The following is a 22,324-nucleotide window of genomic DNA, read 5'->3' as shown; positions in this document are numbered from 1 at the left end:
GTCAGTGAGAAAGGAGGAGGGAGATTTATCAGGGGGTTGATAGATGACAGCTACCCAGAGAGGTAATGGAGTGAATAGATGGATGGAATGGACTTCAAAGGAAGAAAAAGAGTGGGATTGAGATGGGAGAAAGGGTTTGAAATCTACAGGAGGGAGAGAGCAGCAGTCCAGCACCACCACCACCACCACCACGGCCTACTGAACAAGGTGTGTGGGAGAAGAGATAACTACCATGACAGAGAGCAGCAACTGAAACAGTATTGTCAAGGGAAAGCCAGGTCTTTGTTAAGGCAAAGAGATGAAGAGAATGAAAAATAAAAAGGTCATGAATATAGGCAGGCTTCATGGAGATAGAGTTTGTATTCCACAGGGAGCACGAGAAAGGAAGGGAGAAGAGGAATGGTGATATGATTGGAGGTGTTTACGGCTTAATATGGGACAATGGGGTGAAAATTCCCTTGAAGGGCCAGGATTGGGATTGTTGTCCCCAGCTGAAAGTGAAGCAGAAGAATAAGGAGAAGAATAGGTAAAGGTGTGCTAATAATGACAATGATGAGATGGTGTCAGGGATAATGGAAATGGCTTGGCGAGAGGAAGAAAACTTTCCTACTTTCCTTTTGGGGCATCGTTTTGAATCAAGTTACCAGTGGGAAAGGAAGGAGAACCTTTGGTTTGAAGACTTGAGGAGTGGGGGGGGGGGGGGGGGAGGAAATAAATTGGGGCCTCAGATCCTCTTGGTCAGGGGTGACCAACTTCAGTCCTTGAGAGCCACAAATAGGCCAGATTTGTAGGATATCCACAATGAATATGCCTCCATGCAGTGCTTCCATGCAGTGCCTCCATTATATGCCATCTGTCTCATGTATATTCATTGTGGATATTCTAAAAAGCTGGCCTGTTTGTGGCTCTTGAGGACCCGAGTTGGCCACCCTTACTCTAGATCAAAATGTTTCACTGGGGGGGGGGGATCGAGTTGGCGTAGAGTGAGGGTGTATCATTGTACATGGAAGAATTAAACTGAATGACCTAGTTTGTTAATTAGGAAAAAGGGGAGAAAGAATTTGCCTGCTGGAATCTTATTTTCAATCGAGAGGAAGGCGGGAAGGAAATCTGAGCTCACACTGGGGCTTGTGTTAGCATTCAAGGCTAAAACTACAACATAAAGTATATGCTCTGAGGTGGAGTTAAGTTTTACCATTAGCTGGTGTGTTAATACAAAACATGTTGCTTAACATGATTTGTGGTAACCTATTTTTAATATTTATGATATGCTTTGTGTCAATTGCGTGCAGTACAACTCATTAACATTTTCACATTAGTCTGTTCCCTGTACGTACCAGGATCAGTCCAGGACACCTGGGTTGTGACTCCGCACCAGTAGATGGAGACAGACTAAAACTTGTGGGCGGAGCATATATGCCCCTGTGCCGGTCACAGCCCCTCAGTCTTACTCTGTCTCCAGTAGGTGGTGCAGGTCAGGTCACAGCTCCTTCCTGCCCTGGTTCTGGTACTCCGTCAGGGTCGGTTCTTTCTTTTTCTTGGTTTTAGGCCAGTTTAGTGTTTTTAATTGGGATTTTGATTTTTGTTAAATTGTCCCTGAGGTCCCGTCCGCCCTGTCTCCCAGGGGGGTTGTGAGGTCCTGAGGGGACTACCCCCCCCGGTTGAGGCCGCTGCTAGGGTCGAGGACCCGGCTTTCCCAGTAGCAGCGTCAGGGGTGACACCGGGGAGCCCGGTTCACTCACCCCTGCTGGACTAGGGCTCCAGGACCGTGGACAGCGACAAGCGTTGTTTGTAAAAAAAAAAAAAAAAAAAAATGTTTTACTTTTGTTTTCGGTTCTCTCTGGCTTCAGCTCTCTGCTGCTTTGCGTCGCCGCTCCGTGGGGTCTCCGGGGGGGGGGACGCCGCTGGCAGGGGGGAGGCCGGGGGGGGCCGGTTTCGCTAAATTTAATTTTTCTCCCGTTGCGCTCTTCGCCGCAGCTCGTCGGCATGCCTCGTGGCTCGGCCTGTAGGGCCTGCGGCTCGGCGCGCGCGCGCGGCTTTACCACGGTGCTCTGTGTGCGGCCTGCTCCCGGGCAGAGAGGGGTCATCCGGGGCACCTCGGGGGGCTCGATCCCGCAGTGCACGATCGCTGCCGCGCAGGGGGGGGGCTCGGCAGAGCGGCCCCAAGACTTTTTCCCGCTGAGCGCGGGAGTGGCGGCCATTTTGGCCTCGGACCGTGAAATGGCGCGGGAAACGACAGGAGCCTCGGGCCTGCCTCCCGCGCTTTCTCCTCAGCGGATTGATACAGGGGGGGTCCCCTCGGGGGACCCTTGGTCCCCGGGGGTTTCAGAGAATGATTCTTCAGCCTCGGGGTCCTGTTCGGAGGATTTGGCGCTGTTGTTGCGCAAAGTCCTAAAGTGCAAGCGCAGTAAGCGCGGCCGGGGGGGACCCCGCAAGGCCCCCCCCAGGGAAGACGTCATGCAATCCTAAGGGCGCTGCGGAGGGGTCCCAGGGCCCTTCCCAAAGTACGCGGCTTCCTCGTGGCGTCCCACAGGAAGCCGATTCCCCCCCTGGGGTGGACTCTGATTCCCCTGAGAAGCCCCTGAAAGGGGCCGACGGAGATGGGACGGACGAATCCGCTCAGCCAGGCGCCGGAAAGGGATCCCAAGCAGTGGAAGATGATGATCCCAAGGTGGTCCGGCTCTTCTGCAGGGAGGAACTGCCACCCTTAATTCCGGCCATTCTCCAGGAGCTGGGAATAGAAGCTCCTCCGGTGGTAGTCCGTCAGGAAGCAAACATGGATCCGGTCCTGTTAGGTCTCTCGGGTCCGGCAGTGGCTTTCCCGTTTCATTTCTCCTCGACGAATATTCTGTCCCGGGAATGGGACACCCCGGAGTTAGGTTGAAGGTCAGTAAGGCCATGGACAAGCTGTACCCGCTTCCGGAGGATGCGCTGGACCTTCTCATATTCCCCAAGGTGGACTCAGCGGTCTCCGCGGTAACAAAGAGATCTACCATTCCGGTCACGGACGCGGCAGCTCTCAAGGACCTTCAGGACAGGAAGCTGGAAGTGCAGCTCAAGAAGATTTCGAGGTTTCCACGCTGGGAGTGCAGGCCGCCATCTGCACGAATTTCGCTATGCGGGCCAGTCTGCGCTGGGCCCAGGTTCTTCAAGCCAATGCGGATTTATCCGCAGACGAGGCAGCGCAGGCAGATCGTTTGGAAGCTGCAATAGCATATGGCGCGGATGCGCTGCACGATTTGCTGCTCACGTCGGCTAGGTCCATGGTAGCGGCTGTCTCGGCACGCCGACTTTTGTGGTTGCGCAACTGGGCGGCGGATGGTTCTTCCAAGGCTCATTTCAGGGCACTACCATTCAAGGGAATTTGCTGTTTGGCAAGGAATTGGACGAGTTAATGATTTCCCGGGGGGAAAACAGGGCCTTCTAGCTTCCCGAGGATAGATCCTGGGCGAGGTCCTCGTTTTTCGGCCAGATCTCGTTTTCGGGGTCCCAGGAGGTCGCGTCCTCAAAGGTCGTCCGGGCGCTCGTATAGGTCTTCCTCCTCCCGTACTCCGCAGTGGCAGCAACAGTCTCTTCGAGGTAGGCGCTTCGGTAGACAAGGAGGTGCTCTGGCAATCACGGCGCCCAAGTCTTCGCAATGAAAGGGGGTTGGCCCATCTCTCGCCGCAGCCTCGGCACGCCGTTCCCAACGGCGGGGCACGGTTGATGTCATTACGAGAGGGCTCGGCTACGCGTTAGATTTTGCCCATACCCCAGCGGCCAAGTTCCTTGTCTCGCCTTGCAAAGCTCCCGAGAAGAAGGCGGCGGTGCTCGACACCATCCAACGCTTAGAAGGCTTGGAAGCTATTTCCCCAATCCCGGTCAGCCAACACGGCAAGGGCCGTTGCTCCATCTACTGCATCGTCCCAAGGAAAGACGGCACGTCCAGACCCATTCTGGATCTCAAGGGGTGAACCGATGCCTTCGGGTTCCTCACTTCAAAATGGAGGCGATTCGTTCAGTCATCGCTGCGGTAAGGCCCGGCGAGTTCCTAGCCTCCCGGGATCTCACGGAGGCATATCTTCACATAGGCATTCTTCCATCGTTCCAACGCTTCCTCAGGTTCTGCGTTCTAGGGCGGCATTACCAGTTCCAAGCGCTCCCGTTCGGGCTCGCGACGGCCCCACGTACATTCTCGAAGGTGATGGTCGTGGTGGCGGCGCAGCTGCGCCGAGAAGGTCTCCTGGTCCATCCTTACCCGGACGATTGGTTGATTCGGGCAAAGTCCGAGGATCAGTGTCGGATGGCGGTAGCCAGGGTCCTCCACCTTCTGCAGTCCCTAGGATGGGTGGTCAACTACAGCAAGAGTCATCTGACACCCGCGCGGACCTTGGAATATCTGGGAGCTCTTTCGACACGAAGCAGGGCAAGGTGTTCCTGTCACACGAACGGAGGTGCAAACTGCAAGCTCAAGTACGTCGCTTATTGTCTCTCCGCCAACCGCGGGTCTGCGACTACCTTACGGTCCTAGGGTCTATGGCTTCAACGCTGGCACTGGTTCCCGGGGCATTCGCTCATCTGCGTCCATTACAGTCATCCTTACTATCCCGCTGGAAGCCGGTCTCGGAGGAATTCCATCTACCGCTTCAACTCAAGGGACACGCGAGGTCCATCTACCGCTTCCACTCAAGGGACACGCGAGGTCCAGCCTGCTGGTACATCCCAGGTGTCCTGGTGGCTGGATCCCAAGCATCTGTCATCCGGGGTCTCTCTTCAGGTGCCCAACTGGACAGTGGTGACCACAGATGCCAGCCTCTTCGGTTGGGGAGCGGTCTGCCTGGGGAGCTCGGTCCAAGGCCTATGGTCCGTGTCGCAAGCCCAGTGGTCTATCAATCGCCTAGAGACCAGAGCGGTCCGTCTGGCCCTGCAAGCCTTCCTGCCGTTGCGGCGGGGGAAGGCAGTTCGAGTGTTGCGACCACAGGGGCATACATCAACCGCCAGGGCGGGACAAGGAGCCCCCAGGTGGCGGAGGAGGCTCAGCGCTTGATGGCCTGGTCGGAGCTACATCTCAGCAACATAGCAGCGTCTCACATTGTGGGAGTCGACAACGTGCAGACGGAGTTTCTCAGCCGTCATCGTCTGGATCCCGGAGAGTGGGAGTTGGGGGACGAAGCTTTCTGCTCCTTTGCAAAACGTGGGGGGTTCCCCACATGGATCTGATGGCCACGTGGCACAACGCGAAGGCCCCGCGATTTTACAGTCAATGTCGAGAACGGGGGGCAGAAGGCGTCGATGCGTTGGTGCTCCCTGGCCGACGGATGTGCTGCTCTACGTGTTTCCCCCGTGGCCGATGATCGGCATGATTCTACGGCGCATAGAATTGCACCCGGCCAAGGTAGTCTTGGTGGCACTGGAGTGGCCGCGCTGGCCGTGGTTCGCAGACCTCGCCCAGCTGGCGGTAACGGCGCCCCTTCGGTTTCACGGAATGGCGGGCCTGCTCCTTCAGGGCCCCGTCTGGCATATGTCCGTGTCTGGGTGGTGTGGGGGAGGAGTTTGGCTTTCCAGGCTCGCTGGAACACCACGTCATGGAAAAGAAAAACTCCATTGCCACGTCTGACTATTTTCTCCTTAAACCTATAAAGAAAATGTTTGCTCCGACCGCCCCCAGCTAACAGGAAGTCAGCAGCCCCAGAATAGCTCATGACCTACTTGCATTTCTGTGGGTTTTCACACCTAGGTAGCTCAGTACCATTGCCTCATGACCAGCTAATGACCTCCTCCCTCCCTGCCTGAAGACTGACCGCTTGCACCTACTGCCCACTTGCACCCACGTAGTAAAAGGTCAGCATAAACACTGATGGTGGAAAACATTGTAGCAGGAAAATATGTGACGTATGTATCATAGGAAATGCTATGTGATCATTTTATAATAAAAGAGCAGCCTTCCCAAAAGCCGGGGAGAGCACGCTTCACCCTGAAGACCGGTCTGAGGTGTTTTCATTGCGACATGTGGTGAGCCCGACGTGATGTAAATCTTGATCCAAGGAGTGACCCGAGACGTGACAACTCCCTGCTCATTCGGCTGGACAGAAAGCCTAGATGCGCATCGTAAAACAGCAAAACTCGCTCCTGCAAACGTAAGTATTTTTTTCTCAGCGAGTTTGCTCCCTACAACAGACCCGTCGTAAGTATTTATTCAGCGAGTTTGTTCCCAAACATTCGTGAGTATGGGAGATAGCATTTCAATTCAGCATAGAAGTCATGTGGAAGAATTGAAAATATTAGTGAAGAATCATTATTTAGTCACCAAGGGAGAAAGGGTACATATCAAATTGGGGGATATGGAAAAATTGATGAAAGAAATAGTTTGTCGTTGTCCCTGGTACCCCGAATCAGGAACTCTAAATGTAGAAGATTGGATCCAGATAGGTAATAGTCTGCATACATATCCACGAGCTCCTTTAAAGCAGTTATTGCTCTGGAAAAAATGTACAGAGACTTTAGAACACATCAGGACTAAAAATCTCAAGCCACCACTTTTAGTTCATGCGTCCTTAGACACAGACAGTAAAGAAACAGACAGACTGTCCGTCAACACAGCTAGTACACACACTCATCCCTTACCAGATTTGCAAAAACCCTCAGGAACAGCAACTTCGCTGTATCCTCAGCTTCCCATGCCAGAACCCATGACGCAGTCCATTCAGACTTCCCAGTTTGATTCAGAAAAACAGCTCCTAGGCACAATTGAACCACAACCTGGCCAGTGTGGTCCAGTTTGCAAAGAAAATCTTACAGGAGAAGAATTATTAGAAGGACTTCAAGTCTTTCTCAGTAGAGAAAGGACCAATGAACTAGGAAGGACAGAATATGAATCCATAGAACATCTGGGAACACACACTCACAAGGCACAGTCCCCAACCACGGCTCCCGTGGTTTCCTCTGCGTTCATCTCAGAGAAAAAACCTCAGGAAACTAAAGACACTGAAATCAGAGAAGCTAGTCTCTCTCCGCCTTACCCTAAAGCTCTTTCACCTCCTAACCTGTCACCTAACCCTTGCCTCCAATCCATGCCTATTTTCCTTGAGAATAGTGAGGAAGGCACGGAGAGTAATGAGGAAATGGAAATAGTCATTGTACCTTCGCCTGTCGCTGGTCCTCCAGCAGCACAAGTTGCCAAATTAGAACGTTCATTTTTTTATGTCACCATTTGGGTTGATTCATTTCATGGATGGACGCTTGCCTTAAGCCCACAAAAAAGAGTTTGTCCTCTGGAAGGATCTCTGACAACAATTGAATTGAACACCGCCCGGAGTGCCGTACGCAGTAAAAATGCTCCCAGGTCTTCCAAGAAATTAGCCAGGTACTTGGGCCAGGTACTCCTAATATCGCAGCAGCGATATAAGCAAGAACGGTTCCAACGTGAGAGAAATGATTTAATAAGACAGTACAATGCTCTATTGGAAACCAGAATAAACAAAACATACGTATTTAAAGCACATTTCCCTACAGGAAATGATAGGGGCCCCTCGCACATCAAAAAAGATTCAATGTATGTTACAACTGTGTTGAAATTTGGCCAAGACACTATAAATTTCATGTGAAATGTTTCCCTTTTCACAAAGTTAAATCGGACCAAAATTAAAATGACCTCGTGATTCTGAACCTTATATTTTATAACTATTGATTACATTAATAGTGCACAGAATTAGTTTTGTTTAGGATAAAGTAGATTAGGATAAAATCTGACTATTGATTCATTGAATGGAGTTTTTTCCTCTGTTTCTTTTTCTCTTGAGAAACACTGTTCCTCCCACACACTGTCTTTCTGTTGTTAACTCGTGTGGGGGAGGGAGAACTTTTGAAAATAAAAAAACTGAACTTAGTACTGCAGTTTATCTCTCTAATTTTGTATTTGTATATATCTGATACATTTCTTTAACTGTGCGCTGAAGCTCAGATCTTCTGCTGATCCAAATCTATTTTCCCTCAAGCTTCAAAACTACAACTTTTTAATGCTTTCAAACTGTGTTAATACTGAATTGAGGTTACTGACAATCTGAAAGGACATTTTAACCACAGAGTTAAACTGTCTCTTAGGGAAGCAAAAGTTGCTTTACCGTAAAAGCACTGTTCTAGGAAACTGTTTCTGTCAGTTCAGTGCTGAGCAAAGAAAAAAAAAGACAAAGAGGAAGTACGTTTTGTGGTGACAGGCACAGCACTGCTTATAGAAGTATTCTTGTCAGTGACTTGTGCGGCGAACGGAAATAAGAAAAAAACGGTTACTTTTGTTTAAATGGAGCATATTCCAGCTCTACTCATTTGATAATTAACTGTTTGATGTTTAAGTTCTAATTATTCTAATTACTTAGTATTGCACATTATACTTCAGCTCAGAATCTTATTGCTTAAATTTATTCTAGGTTAACATCTATAAAGTGATGATAGTGCATCCACTAGGAGGCACTGTGTTATTCTACCAAATGTTACTACCAGATATACCATATTGTTTTTTTGTTATCTTAATAATTCTTTGAATACTAGTTTTATTTCAGGAAACTTCAGTTTTATTTTCTTTTTCTAAATTTTATTCAGAATTCTGAACTTTTATTTTTACTCATAGAGGGTGCTACATCTAAAGCAATCCCTCCCAAGTTTTTTCTTGCAAATCCAAATTGATTTTCTTAAATGGTATAATAGAATTAATTCTCCAAGGTTAAAAATGTAACAATTTCACTTTAATCATTGCCTTAATAATTTTTGCTGAGTGCTAGATTTTAATATTTTCCAGATTGACAGTCTTCCTGTCATGAGACATGTGAAGATGAACGCTTTACTTTGCAGCTTCTTTTAACAATTTTTTCAAACATTTCTTACACATCCTTTTGATTTTTGATCTTTGATCTAATTTATTTCTGTTACATCTTGCTATGACACTTAAGCTGATGCTTCATTGTTTTTACTCATAAAGTGGAAAAACATTATATAAGATTAGTAATAGTAGAATTATAGCCATAATGAAATGTCATTAATTAATCTGAATTTCAGTTTTTTCCCTATATTAGGTAACCGACGCTACAAGAAACACATATCACAATTTAAGCCTTGATGAATGAAAAATTGATACACCTTGCTGTAAGATTGACTATGACATCATTAAATTTTATTAATCTTGCTGCAGCAGTCAGCGCAAAAAGCAGAACTAGCTGCAGTCATTCTACCCTTGCAATTTTTATCAATGCTAATTTAAACATTATTTCTGATAGCCAGTATGTTTGTAATGTTGCTTCTTCTCTTCCTGGAGCATACACACAAACAAACAGAAAGCGGGAAATGCCATGCCATTGGACTTTGCCATTGGTTTTCCCCCCAAAACACTTTAAATCATCTAAATATATCAACTTCAAATCAGACCACAGTCGCGGATAATCATTATGGGACTAAAGTTAGTCACCCACAACCATCAGTTTTGTATTGCCTAATACTGTCTGGCATGGTCCCGTTCCCGGGCATGCTACTGTGCTTTCTTTTACAGGTCCAATTTGGGTGCCAATCCATTGTATGAAGCCGTGGAAAGATGGAAAGGTGTCCGGATCCACAAAACCCGATCCCAAACTTCTCCCTGAGCCTCCACAACCCAGAGACGGTCAGAGACCGGACTCCCCGCAAAAAGCAGCCCCTGATGACCTGGAGATAGATCAAAGCCCTATCCCACCAATCTGCACAACTCCTGGAACAGCAAGGCTTTGAGAAAACTCCAGAGAACTTCTTATTAGCTGCCTTTTCTTGCCTGAATGCCAACTCATTAACAATTGTGTTCTGTATACTCATATTTAGCTTCATCTCTCCTGCCATTGCGATGTCTGAACAAGAACTATTGACAATCCAATATGTACATTACCGATGCACAGACTTTATCACAACTATTGAACAAACAGATTGCTGGGTTTGCATACACATGCCAACCCATTCCAGAGAAGGACTATTGATGCATGCAGTTCTTTCTAACCTATCAGGATGGACTTACACAAGGGTCTTTTATAAATTCACCAGTCAATTACACAGTAATGTATTTGAATAGTAGGGTACAAATTAATGCTGTTTTTGTTGGAATAAAATAATGACAGTATCACAGGGCTCAGGCTAGGGAAATACCCATATTGCAATCAAACATTCATTCTGCACCACATCATGTCTAGAAAATACTCCTTCCTTAAACCATCACTGAACACATGCACAATTTCACAATATCTCCTGGCTCCAAGTCTTAGAAAGACTATTCTCATTGCTGTATATATACATATCAGATTATAAAGCAAATCTCACACATACCATAGAGCAGATGGAGACCATGATTGCTGAGGCACCGCTCTCAAAGGAGACCACACTGATACCCTCCTGGGACTGGCTATAGTCCTGGCTTCCTAATATCGGTGGTATCACACGACTCCTTCCTGTTGCATTCCTTATAAAAGGCTTCCTTGTTTGGCTTGGTGCGTTCAGTACATTACCCCATCTCATATCCATTCTAAAACCTCAATTTCGGCCTGGATAAAGAGATGTTCTGTATGTTGCTTACAATTAAAATTAAAAAATAGAAAAAGACGAGATGTGGGGGAGGAGTTTGGCTTTCCAGGCTCGCTGGAACACCACGTCATGGAAAAGAAAAACTCCATTGCCACGTCTGACTATTTTCTCCTTAAACCTATAAAGAAAATGTTTGCTCCGACCGCCCCCAGCTAACAGGAAGTCAGCAGCCCCAGAATAGCTCATGACCTACTTGCATTTCTGTGGGTTTTCACACCTAGGTAGCTCAGTACCATTGCCTCATGACCAGCTAATGACCTCCTCCCTCCCTGCCTGAAGACTGACCGCTTGCACCTACTGCCCACTTGCACCCACGTAGTAAAAGGTCAGCATAAACACTGATGGTGGAAAACATTGTAGCAGGAAAATATGTGACGTATGTATCATAGGAAATGCTATGTGATCATTTTATAATAAAAGAGCAGCCTTCCCAAAAGCCGGGGAGAGCACGCTTCACCCTGAAGACCGGTCTGAGGTGTTTTCATTGCGACAGGGTGGTCTTTGAGGACTGGTGCGTGCAGCGTGGGGTGGTCTCCACTTCGGCTTCCGTCTCCGACATTCTGGCGTTCCTCCAGGCTGGTCTGGCCATAGGCCTGGCGTGCAGTTCCCTTGGCGTGCAGTTCCCTTCGGGTTCAAGTGGCAGCGCTCGGTTGTTTGCGGGGTACGGTCCGTGGTACGTCCCTAGCGCTCCACCCGGACATTGCTCGCTTCCTCCGGGGTGCCAAACGCCTTCGTCCTCCCTTGCGTCTTCCTTGTCCGGCTTGGAACCTCAACTGGGTTCTCTCCTCCCTATGCACGGCGCCTATTGAGCTTTGAAACGCGCGACTCTTAAGGATCTCACTCTTAAGACGGCGTTCTTGGTAGCGATCGCCTCAGCACGGCGTGTTTCCGAGTTGCAGGCCCGGTCCTGTAGTGAACCCCTTTTGCGTATTTCCGATTCCGGAGTTTCTTTGCGCACAGTTCCTTCCTTCCTACCGAAAGTGGTGTCGTCTTTTCATATGAATCAATCGGTGGAACTGCCCGCTTTGGCGGGCGGGGAGTTCTCTGTTCCGGAAGCGAGAGAATTGCGGAAGCTTGACGTGCGGAGGTCCCTCCTCCGATATCTGGAGGTCAGTAATCCTTTTCGGGTCACGGATCATCTGTTTGTCCTGTTCTCTGGTCCTAAGAAAGGGGTGCGGGGAAAACCGCTTCCCGTGGGCCTGAGGGCTCGCTCGACTCGTGCGCAGGCGGCATCTTGAGCGGAGGCTTCTCTGGTATCGCCTCAAGAGATTTGCGGGGCGGCTACCTGGAAGTCATTACATACCTTTATCAGGCATTACCGGTTGGATGTCCGGGCTACCGATCCCGGGGGATTTGGAGAGAGGGTACTCCGAGCGGGACTCTCTGCTTCCCACCCTCGGTAATTTAGCTCTGGTACATCCCAGGTGTCCTGGACTGATCCTGGTACGTACAGGGAAAGGAAAATTAGTTTCTTACCTGATAATTTTCGTTCCTGTAGTACCAAGGATCAGTCCAGGATCCCGCCCGCAGTGCTACGCTGAAGTAATGGAGAGTCCGCTCTTTGTTCTGAATTATTTTGTTCCGCTTGTTTAACTCTCTCGGTTGGAGAGTCTGTTTCCAGGAGGGGTGTTTCCCCGTTCTCTTAGCGGTTTCTAGCTAGTTTAGTTCTCTGGTTGTGTTCTACTTTGACATTACGTATGACTGAGGGGCTGTGACCGGCACAGGGGCATATATGCTCCGCCCACAAGTTTTAGTCTGTCTCCATCTACTGGTGCGGAGTCACAACCCAGGTGTCCTGGACTGATCCTTGGTACTACAGGAACGAAAATTATCAGGTAAGAAACTAATTTTCCTTTACCTGTGCATCAACATTACCATGAACTATAGTGTATTAAATAATGCAAGCATTAGCATACATTATAGTTAGGGCTTCTGATAAACCCCAATGAAACACCCCCAATGCAAAAAAAAAAAAAAAGGTATTTATTAGATAAACACTGGAAAAACACCACTTCCCCCTAGTATTCTCTCACCCCTCCTTTACCTACCTGGATCTTCCACTTTGTTTTTGTGCCTTTTCCACGCTAATAATGACTCAGCTGCATAAGTGTACATATTTGATTTAACCGAAAAGGTACCCAACAGTAGTGCCCGCACCACGAAAATACCAATAAATACAGATTTTTAGTATCCCCTCTCAAGCAATCATACTTAGCTGGAAAATAAACACCTAAATTTAAATTTATAAACATCTGAAATCAGGAGCCATGATTATAGTATGATTAACACATGTTAACGGATGTTAACATTCTTTAGTAAATAGACTCATATGCCTTGTGGTTTTCTAATATATTATCAGATAACGATCACACTTGTTTGGGGAGCAGAGAGATGTAGGGGAGATGTGGTTCCAAGTGAGTGATATGATACAGATAAGAGGTTCATGTATATGTAACTGTGTGCAGAGGTTGGGGAACTTCCAAACAGTCATTGAAGTATGTGATTCTGGATTACATTTTTTCCTTAGGACCTGAAAGTCAATACACTAAAACAGCTCAGGAGATTGTGAACATTTGTCATCAAACATTGGCTGAGGTAATACACAAAACTTTCAGGTGTTATCTTGAGCAGTAGTGTCTTCTATCTTTGAACTCCTGTTTTCTCTCTTTCTTAGTATGATGAACACTTGACCCAGCTGGAGAAAGACATTTCCACTGCCAAAGAAGCTGCTTTGGAAGAAGCAGACTTGGAGAGCCTTGAGCCTATGACTCCTGGGCCCTATACACCTCAAGTCAGTATTTTGGAAGCTGTGCTTTCTTATAAGGCTTCTATTAGATTTTGCTGCTGTTCTCTAACTGAGCAGTTTAATCCCTTGTTTTGTAGGACAGTCAAATTGCTGATTGCAGAGGGGCAGAGAAACTACTGAGCATATTTTCAGCCCACTTACGATAGAAACTAATCCAGTCATTATTTTTGTGTACTGCAGCCTCCAGACTTTTATGACACCAACACCTCACTTAGTATGTCTCATGATGCCTCAATGTACCAAGATGAGAGCAACCTGTCAGCTACAGATACACCAATCACCACACCAGAGAAACGAGGGCAGGTGAGTTTTAACCTCTTGTAAAACCTAGAGAGTAATAAGATATGAAAATGAGGTTTAAATTAGAAAAAACAGTAAATACACAAAACAAGCAAGATGCAATAGAAAATAAAATTCTTATAAAGATTCTCCTATAAAATGTGAAACTTTTATAGTGTTCCTAGCAAATCATCGGCCAAATATGCCTTTTCTTGTTGGTGTAAATAAATAATGTAATTTCTCCAAATCTAAGAACAAGCCATACTGGGTCAGACCAAGGGTCCATCAAGCCCAGCATCCTGTTTCCAACAGTGGCCAATCCAGGCCATAAGAACCTGGCAAGTACCCAAAAACTAAGTCTATTCCATGCTACTGATGCTAGTAACAGCAGTGGCTATTTTCTAAGTCAGCTTAATTAATAGCAGGTAATAGACTTCTCCTCCAAGAACTTATCCAATCTGATGTATATTTGGCTGAACTAAGTTATATTCCAGAACAATATAACATTAGCACCATTGAAATGGCTAGGCGGTGGAGAAGAGATATAAAAAAATGTAATTGTTTTTGAAATGTTTATATGAATGCCATTTTTATCCTACTTTTCTATAGGTAAACTGGCCTATTAAGGTTACCTTTTCTGGGTCGACTTTTCCATTATTAACTCTCCATGCCCCAAGCCTTATATAAAAGGGTAGTAATATTAGCAATAAAAACCAAGCAACTGTCAAACCCGTAACAAAATTACTGCTAGCAACATTTTTTTATTTTTAAATCTTTTTATTAAAGATTAACAGAAGGAAATTACAATCCATGCCCGGTCGCTTTGCCTCTGAGCTCCCCTGGCATATACTGAAAGAACATCAAAAAGTATTTATAAACACCAAGTAAACCAGTTACACTGCTACTCACTGCATGGGTGGGAGGTTTATCTCATGCAGGCACCCAGCCACAGTCTAATAAGCATTCAAAATCAGCCTCCTAGCTTGTGAAGGCAAGGAGTCAGTATAAGGCAGTCAGCTGTCCAACATTTTCTTCTTGTCTTTTCTTAGAACTTTGTTTTCCAACCATCAGCTCCATCAGTAGTAGTTGATGAATAGCATTCCTCTGGGAACAAAATGGATGGATCCAGTTCTTCCCTCTAATGATGTAGTATAGTAGTTCTGGCTATTAAAAAGACCTTTGAGACCCACAAATTTTATAGAGCAGTATGATGATCTCCGAAGTTCATAAGTCCAAATATTGCCACTGGGGCAGAAAAAAGCTATGCGCACTGAGGGGCGGATTTTCAGAGCCCTGCTCGCCTAAATCTGGGCAGATTCAGGCGAGCAGGGCCCTGCGCGCCGGTGCGCCTATGTTCAATAGGCCTCCCAGCGTGCGCAGACCCCGGGACTCGCGTAAGTCCCGGGGTTTTCCGAGGGGGGCGTGTCGGGGGCGGGCCCGAGCCGCGTGGCGTTTTGGGGGTGTGTCGGCAGCGTTTTGGGGCGGGCACGGGGGCGTGGTTACGGCCCGGGGCGGTCCGGGGGCGTGGCCACGCCCTCCGGACCCGCCCCCAGGTCGCGTCCAGGCGCGCTAGTGGCCCGCTGGCGCGCGGGGATTTACGCCTCCCTCTGGGAGGCGTTAAACCCCCGACAAAGGTAAGGAGGGGGTTTAGACAGGGCCGGGCGGGTGGGTTAGGTAGAGGAAGGGAGGGGAAGGTGAGGGGAGGGCGTTAGAGGATTCCCTCCGAGGCCGCTCCGATTTCGGAGCGGCCTCGGAGGGAATGGGGGTAGGCTGCGCGGCTTGGCGCGCGCCGGCTATACAGAATCGATAGCCTTGCGCGCGCCAATCCAGGATTTTAGCGGATATGCGCGGCTACGCGCATATCTACTAAAATCCCGCGTACTTTTGCTTGCGCCTGATGCGCCAGCAAAAGTACGCCTATTCGCGCGGTCTGAAAATCTACCCCGAGAGAACATTTTCAACATCATAATAGATTTGTTTCCAAAATGTTTCAATATTCACATAAGACCAGAAAGAGTGATCTAAGGGATCAACCTGTACCTTACATTTCAAACATAAATCGGAATCAGTTAAACCAGTTAGGTATGCTTGTCTTTGCGAAATGACAGTGCAAGATAAAACTTTATATTTATATTCTGGAATTGATTCCAAAATATAAAATAAAAGAGGGTAAAGGGAGCTGCATGTGTAATTCGTGACTCCATTTAAACCATAAACCCTCTAGCGAGGTCCTCCAGATCAAACCAATCAAGCAATAATTCTCATCCCATGTCCACCAGCAAGTCTTTTGAAATGAATGAACAAAATCTACATATAACTAAAAGTATCTGTACTCCTGTCTCCCAATTTCTGCTGTAAGTCAATTAGCTGCAACATTTTCCTTTGATCATCTAAAACCTGAAAAATAATAGACAAGCCTCTCTGCTCCCATTCCCTAAAGACCCGCCTATGAATGCCAGGTTGAAAATTAAGGTTTCCCACAATAGGGAGGAAGGGAGATGTGGAATAATTCAATTTCAATTGGGAAGTAAGCCAATGCCAAGAGCTATGAGCCGATGAGATTAAAACATGATTCTTCAAATAAGCCAATATTTGAGAAGGTGGAGAAGATGTACAATAACAGTTTCATATTGGTTATCACAGTAAAAGGATGTACCCATGAGCCAGTCTCCCACCTGTTTTAAATTGGTACAATGATTGTATAATCTTAAATCTTGTAAATCCATCTTGTTTCCCCAAGCCCGTCATTTGCAATAAAGACACTCGTGGTTTACTTCCCCTTCACAAAAAGAAGCGCTGTTCTTTGTGTAAAACTCGGATATCCCTGGAGCTCACAACAAAGGGGAGAACACTCAAAACATAGATCCACTTGGGAAAGATAGTCATCTTAAAAAATTGTATCCTACCCCCCTCCCCCCCCAAAACACACACACACACACATCCCCAACGATATGGCCAGATGATGCAACTTTCGCAAAGCAGTGCTAGCAACATTTTTATAGGGTGAGCAGCCTTCTGATAATTCAGACAATGCTGCTTGAACATACTTTTGCTTTTGTACTTGGCCATAGAAGCAGTCCTGTGATGTTTCCCCATTTCCTATTGTTTGCTCCCAGGGATAGCAATAGCAAATCTAAGGGAAGTTATTGAACATTTTTAAAGTTCCCTGCAATTGGATATCAACCATAATTTTTAAAACTGCTTATCGTTAGTTTGTGACGCCATTTCTTAGCTGCCTTCAAATAGAAGCCATCAGTTGTGTCAGAGGGGAGAACTTTTGGCACATGATCCCAAGAATCCCGTAGCTGGCGCTATGGATGGAAGAAGGCTTTTCCAGCACCGTGCATCAATTAAGGCGCCATTTGGGAGTTGTCAACATAACAGGTGCAGAGTGCCTCCGAACCAGCTGCTGCTACAGCAGATGCAGCTACCAAGGCGCTAAGTTCCAGTTTGGGTTTCTGAAAAGGATGTCTTCATCCACAGTGCAGAGAGTCATTCAGCCAGTGGGAACCCAGCTATCAAAGCTAGTTAAGAATTTATTTGTCTCCTTAAACCCCGAAGACCGGAAAGAGAACCTCTTCTGTTCAAGGTAGAGGAACTTTTCCCACATAGTGGGGCCATATGAGGTCCCAAGCCAGTGCATACATCTCCTTGAGCTTCCAGTTTGGGGAGTAAGACCTCATGAAGAGGCAGGGCTTAATTTGTGGGGGAACGGCCTAGAACACAGTTCCGGCACTTCTTTTCAGACTTAAGAAGCAGAGCAGCAGGGGTGTTCTGCTCCTGCTCGTCCCATCCAGGCAGCCTGCAGGGAGGAGAGGAGGTGATGAACTTGGAGCAGAGAGAGCAGATAAGTCACTCTGCCCCCTTTCCACTATACATTCTTTCTAGTTCCCTCTTCCCTCCTGTTCTGTAGGGAACAAGAGGGCAGGGTTTGATCCTAAGGCAGACACTGCAGACCAAAGAACGCAAAAAAGTGTTGAATTAATACAAATTGGAAACTTATGAGCAGTATTGACAGTTGTCAAGACTTCAGCCCTGATCTTGATGATACATATTACTGCTCCCATCTTTCAAAATTGTGCTAAATTCAACACCCTTTTGTGTCTGTTACCTAGGTCTTAATTTCTGGTAAAATGACACACAACAATGTTCTGCCACCTTTTTTCTGGGATCCAAGGAAGCAGAGTAGAACTGGCAGTGTAATTCAGTTCCTCCCCCTCCCATGGAAAAGGAGCAGAGCCAGTAGCAACATGGATCATTTCTGGCCCCCAGCTCCTACAGGAAGAAGAGCAGAGAATTTTGGAACTGCTTACCCTGAGAAAGGAGTAGCCATATAGCCTTGACTTTTGTGCAATTTCCCAGTGCCATTAAGGCAGCTGTAAGGGAGAATGGCCAAAGTCAGACACATGGGGTAAATACCAGTCAGCCCCACTGCTTCTACCGCTACTTTGTTGGTTTATTGACCCCCATTTCTGCTTATCATGCTGGCTTCCTGTGTCCCATCCTCTCTGTCTCTGGTGATTGTACTAGGGGAGGGACAGAGTTAGTGATCAAAGTGGGGAGGGAAGGGGTGGGGGAGAGTGTGTGGAAGGGCAAGAGTGAGTGAGAAGACATCAAGGAGTTAAGAACATAAGTTGCCATTCTGGGTCAAACTGACAGTCCATCCATCCCAGCATCCTGTTTCCAACAGTGGCCAATCCAGCATATAAGTACCTGGCAGGTACCCAAACATTCAGTAGATCCCATGCTTCTAATGCTGGTAATAAGCAATAGCTATTCCCTAAGTCAACTTGACTAATATCAATTTATGGAATACTCCAAGAACTTATCCAAACTTGTTTTAAACCCTGCTGTGATAACTGCCTTAACTACATCCTCCGGCAGTGAATTCAAGAGATTAATTGTGCATTGAGTAAAAAAGAATGTTCTCCGATTTGTTTTAAATGTGCTGCTTGATAACTACATAGAGTGCTCCCTAGTCCTTCTGTTATCTGAAAGAATAAACAACCGATTTACATTTACCAGTCATAATCCTCTCATGATTTTGTAGACCCCCATCACAATCCCCTAAGCCATCTCTTCTCCAACCTGAACAGCCCTAACCTCTTTAGCCTTTCCTCATAGGGGAGCCGTTCCATTCCCTTTATCATTTTGGTCACCCTCCTCTGTACCTTCTCCAATGCATTTATATCTTTTTTGAGATGCAGCGTCCAGAACTGAACACAGGGCTCAAAGTGTGGTCTCACCATGGAGCAATACAGAGGCATTAGGACATTCTCCATCTTATTCATCATTCCCTTCCTAATAATTCCTTACATTTGGTTTGCTTTTTTGACTGCCACAGCACACTGAGCCAACAGTTTCAATGTATTGTCCGCTATGACGCCTTGATATTTTTCCTGGGGGATAACTCCTAACTTGAAACCTAACATCTTGTAACTACAGCATGGGTTATTTTTCCCTATATGAATCACCTTGCACTTGTCCATGTTAAATTTCATCTACCATTTGGATGCCCCTATCTTCAGTCTCGCAAAATCCTTCTGCAATTTATCACTATCCGCTTGTGATTTGACAACTCTTAATAATTTTGTGTCATCTGCAAATTTGATCACCTCGCTCTGTGTTCCCCTTTCCAAATCATTTACAAATATATTAAAAAGCCCTTGTTCAAGTACAGATCCCTGAGGCACGCCACTGTTTACCTCTCTTCACTGAGAAAACTGACAATTTGTTCTGTTTCCTGTCTTTTAACCAGTTTGCAAGCCTCAAAAGTACATTGCCAACTATCCCATGGTTTTTTAATTTTCTTAGGAAGATTCTCATGGGGGACTTTGTCAAACACTTTCTGAAAATCTGTTGGCTCACCTTTATCCATATGTTTATTAAACCCTTTGAAAAAAAATGTAGCCGATTTGTGAAGCAAGACTTCACTTTGGTAAATCCATGTTCCATTAAGCCATGCCATTAAGCCATGCCTATGTACATGTTCTCTGATTTTGTTGTTTAGAATAGTTTCCACGTTTGTCCTGATACTGAAATCAGCCTCTCCAGTCTATAGTTTTCCATATCATCCCTGGAGCCCTTTTTAAATATCGGGGTTACACTGGCCACCTTCCAGTATTATTTATTTATTTATTTACATGTATTTTAGCCCGCTCAATCCAGTGTACTTGGCAGGTTACAGTAAAATTGTTCATAATAAATAGATAAAATGACATTAATACAATGGATGTTGTAATGATAGGTTTCAAATTATTAGTAATAAATCTTTAATTTAATTTTTGAGTTCTTTCAGAACCCTGAGGTGTATACCATCTGGTCCAGGCAATTTGCTACTCTTCAGTTTGTCAATCTGGCCTACTACATCTTCCAGGTTCGCCGTGATTTGGTTCAGTTCCCAAATCATCTGAATCATTACCCTTGAAAACTTCTTAGGAATGGATATCTCCGCAACATCTTCATTTGTAAACACTGAAGCAAAGAATTAATTTAATCTTTCTGTGATAGCCTTATTTTCCTTAAGTCCCCTTTAAACCCCTCAGTCATCTAACGGTCCAACCGACTCCCTCGCACGCTTTTTGCTTCAGATGTATTTAAACATTTTTATTATGAGTTTTTGCCTGCACAGCCAGCTTCTTTTCAAATTCTCTCTTAGCCTGTCTTATCAATCTTTTACATTTAACTTGCCAATGCTTATGCCTTTCCTATTTTCTCCAGATGGATTCATTTTCCAATTTTTGAAGGAAGCTTTTTTGGCTAAAATATCCTCTTTCCCTTCAAATTTTAATGAATTTGGCAGTCATTTGGCCTTTCTTCCATCTTTTTTAATGCGTAAATTCATCTGGATTGCGCTTCAAAGATTTTTTTTTTTTAAACAATGTCCATGCCTGTTGTACAATCTTAACCTTAGTAGTTGCACCTTTCATTTTTTTTCCTATCTTCTTCATTTTATCGAAGTCTCCTTTTTGAAAGTGTAGTGCTTGAGCTGTAGATTTTTTTTTTTATAATTATCCAAAATTTTCCAAAATTAAACATAACACAAAGAAGTATGTTATTTCACATAATATAAGAAATCACATGAGAAACTTTGATAATCCAATAACCCAATAACAGACTAAACATACTCAATCATATTTCTCTCATATGAACCAGTAATGTGAGGGGTCCTATAAACCTCGGAAATATTACTAAAATAAAAACTAATCCTGAGAAGGAGCAATTTCTAATTGATTCTCTATGACCAACTTCTGGTGATTTTTGATTCATTCTTAGACTAGTTTTATCCTTTAAGAAGTTCTCCAGGTGGGATGGCTCGTTGAAAGAGAACTTTTTACCCTGGTAATTGACAAAACACTTTGAAGGAAATTTTAAATAAAATGTGGCTCCAATTTCCATGGTTTTGTTCTTTAACATCAGGAATTGTCTCCTACGAATTTGCGTAGGTCGAGACATATCCGGAAACACATAAATTTTTTGGCCACAGAATTGCAAATCTTTATTCTTAAAGAATTTTCCCAATACAATATCCTTATCCTTCTCCAAAGAGAAGGATACAAATAATGTTGCCCTTCTTTTGATAACATCCATAGATTCTTCTAGGAAAGTTGATATCCCTAAACTTTTCTCCTCCAGCTGCCCATTGTTGTTAATAGGACAAGCTGGGAAATAATAAATTTTAGATACAAGTGGTATATCGTATGCTAAATTTTCTTTTAAGAATTTTACAAACATTTCACTAGGTGATAACAATCTAGTGATTGGAAAATTGACAAATCTTAAGTTTTTAATTCTCAGCATTTTCCAAATTTTCTATTTCAACATGTAAAGAATTACTATCTAGGATATTCACACTCTCTCTTACTCTCTCTCTATTGAAAATTCTGGATTTTCACTGCAACTGTTTTTAAAGTTGATTCTACTTCATTCAACCTTTTCCTTGTTCCAAAATAGACAACCTATTAACATTAACTAATGAGGATAAAGAGATATTAACTTGTATTAAGTTAGAATCTAATTTCATCAAAACCCTCCACAAATCCCCCAGAGTCACATTGGCCAGATCCACAGAAGCAATCTGTGATCGGTCCATGGTAATTATCACATTACCATCATCTGCTTCTAAAGGATGTACTACAGAGCAGGAAGCTGACTCTACTACAGTCAATGGAGATTGCATTTCTTGTGCACTCACATTTCCTGTCGTGGTCTCAACTTGAAGATCTTTATCCATGTTTCCTGGTGGTTGTGGAGGAGTCTGTCGATTGCCTGGACTTAATGAGACATCAGAGATGACTCGGGTAGAGTCCATACGCGGCGTTCCCTGCTGATTAATATGAGCGTCCATGTGGCCTGTTTGTACAGTAGATGGAGACGAGGTAACAAAACGTGCTTTCCTTTTCCTACCTATAGATTCGAAACAATAAGGTGTAAAAAGACGTCCCTAGAGTTTTTTTTCCAGCCGGCCGCAGTCATTCGCGGTCAAAGCCGCGCGCCGGCAGCACTGCGCGCCGACGCTCCTCGCGTTTTAAGGACCCGGTCCCTGGCAGATGACCTCAGGAACGCTGAATCAGCTAGTTGTAATCAGGCTCACCTCTGCTCTCACCACTCTCTCGGAGGGAGCTCAGCTGGCTCTTTCCCACAGTTTCAGCGCTCTGAACCAGGATGGCTTTC

General features: G+C 45.5%; 1 protein-coding gene across 4 annotated transcripts in view; it reads left to right on the top strand.

Annotated features, from left to right (window-relative positions):
• Nucleotides 1-22,324, top strand: part of TAF1 (TATA-box binding protein associated factor 1) — a 441,469-nt gene that overhangs the window by 330,284 nt on the left and 88,861 nt on the right. For all 4 annotated transcript variants that reach the window (XM_029607221.1, XM_029607219.1, XM_029607220.1 and 1 more), the window contains exons 34-36: nt 13,094-13,161; nt 13,241-13,357; nt 13,553-13,675. In XM_029607221.1, coding sequence (XP_029463081.1) covers nt 13,094-13,161; nt 13,241-13,357; nt 13,553-13,675 — 308 coding nt within the window. The remainder of the gene's footprint in view (nt 1-13,093; nt 13,162-13,240; nt 13,358-13,552; nt 13,676-22,324) is intronic.

The sequence above is a fragment of the Rhinatrema bivittatum genome, chromosome 6 (assembly GCF_901001135.1).
Source record: "Rhinatrema bivittatum chromosome 6, aRhiBiv1.1, whole genome shotgun sequence".
NCBI classification, from domain to species: Eukaryota; Metazoa; Chordata; class Amphibia; order Gymnophiona; family Rhinatrematidae; genus Rhinatrema; species Rhinatrema bivittatum.
Note: the sequence above shows the minus strand (reverse complement) of the source record. Positions and strands in the feature narration are given on the sequence as shown.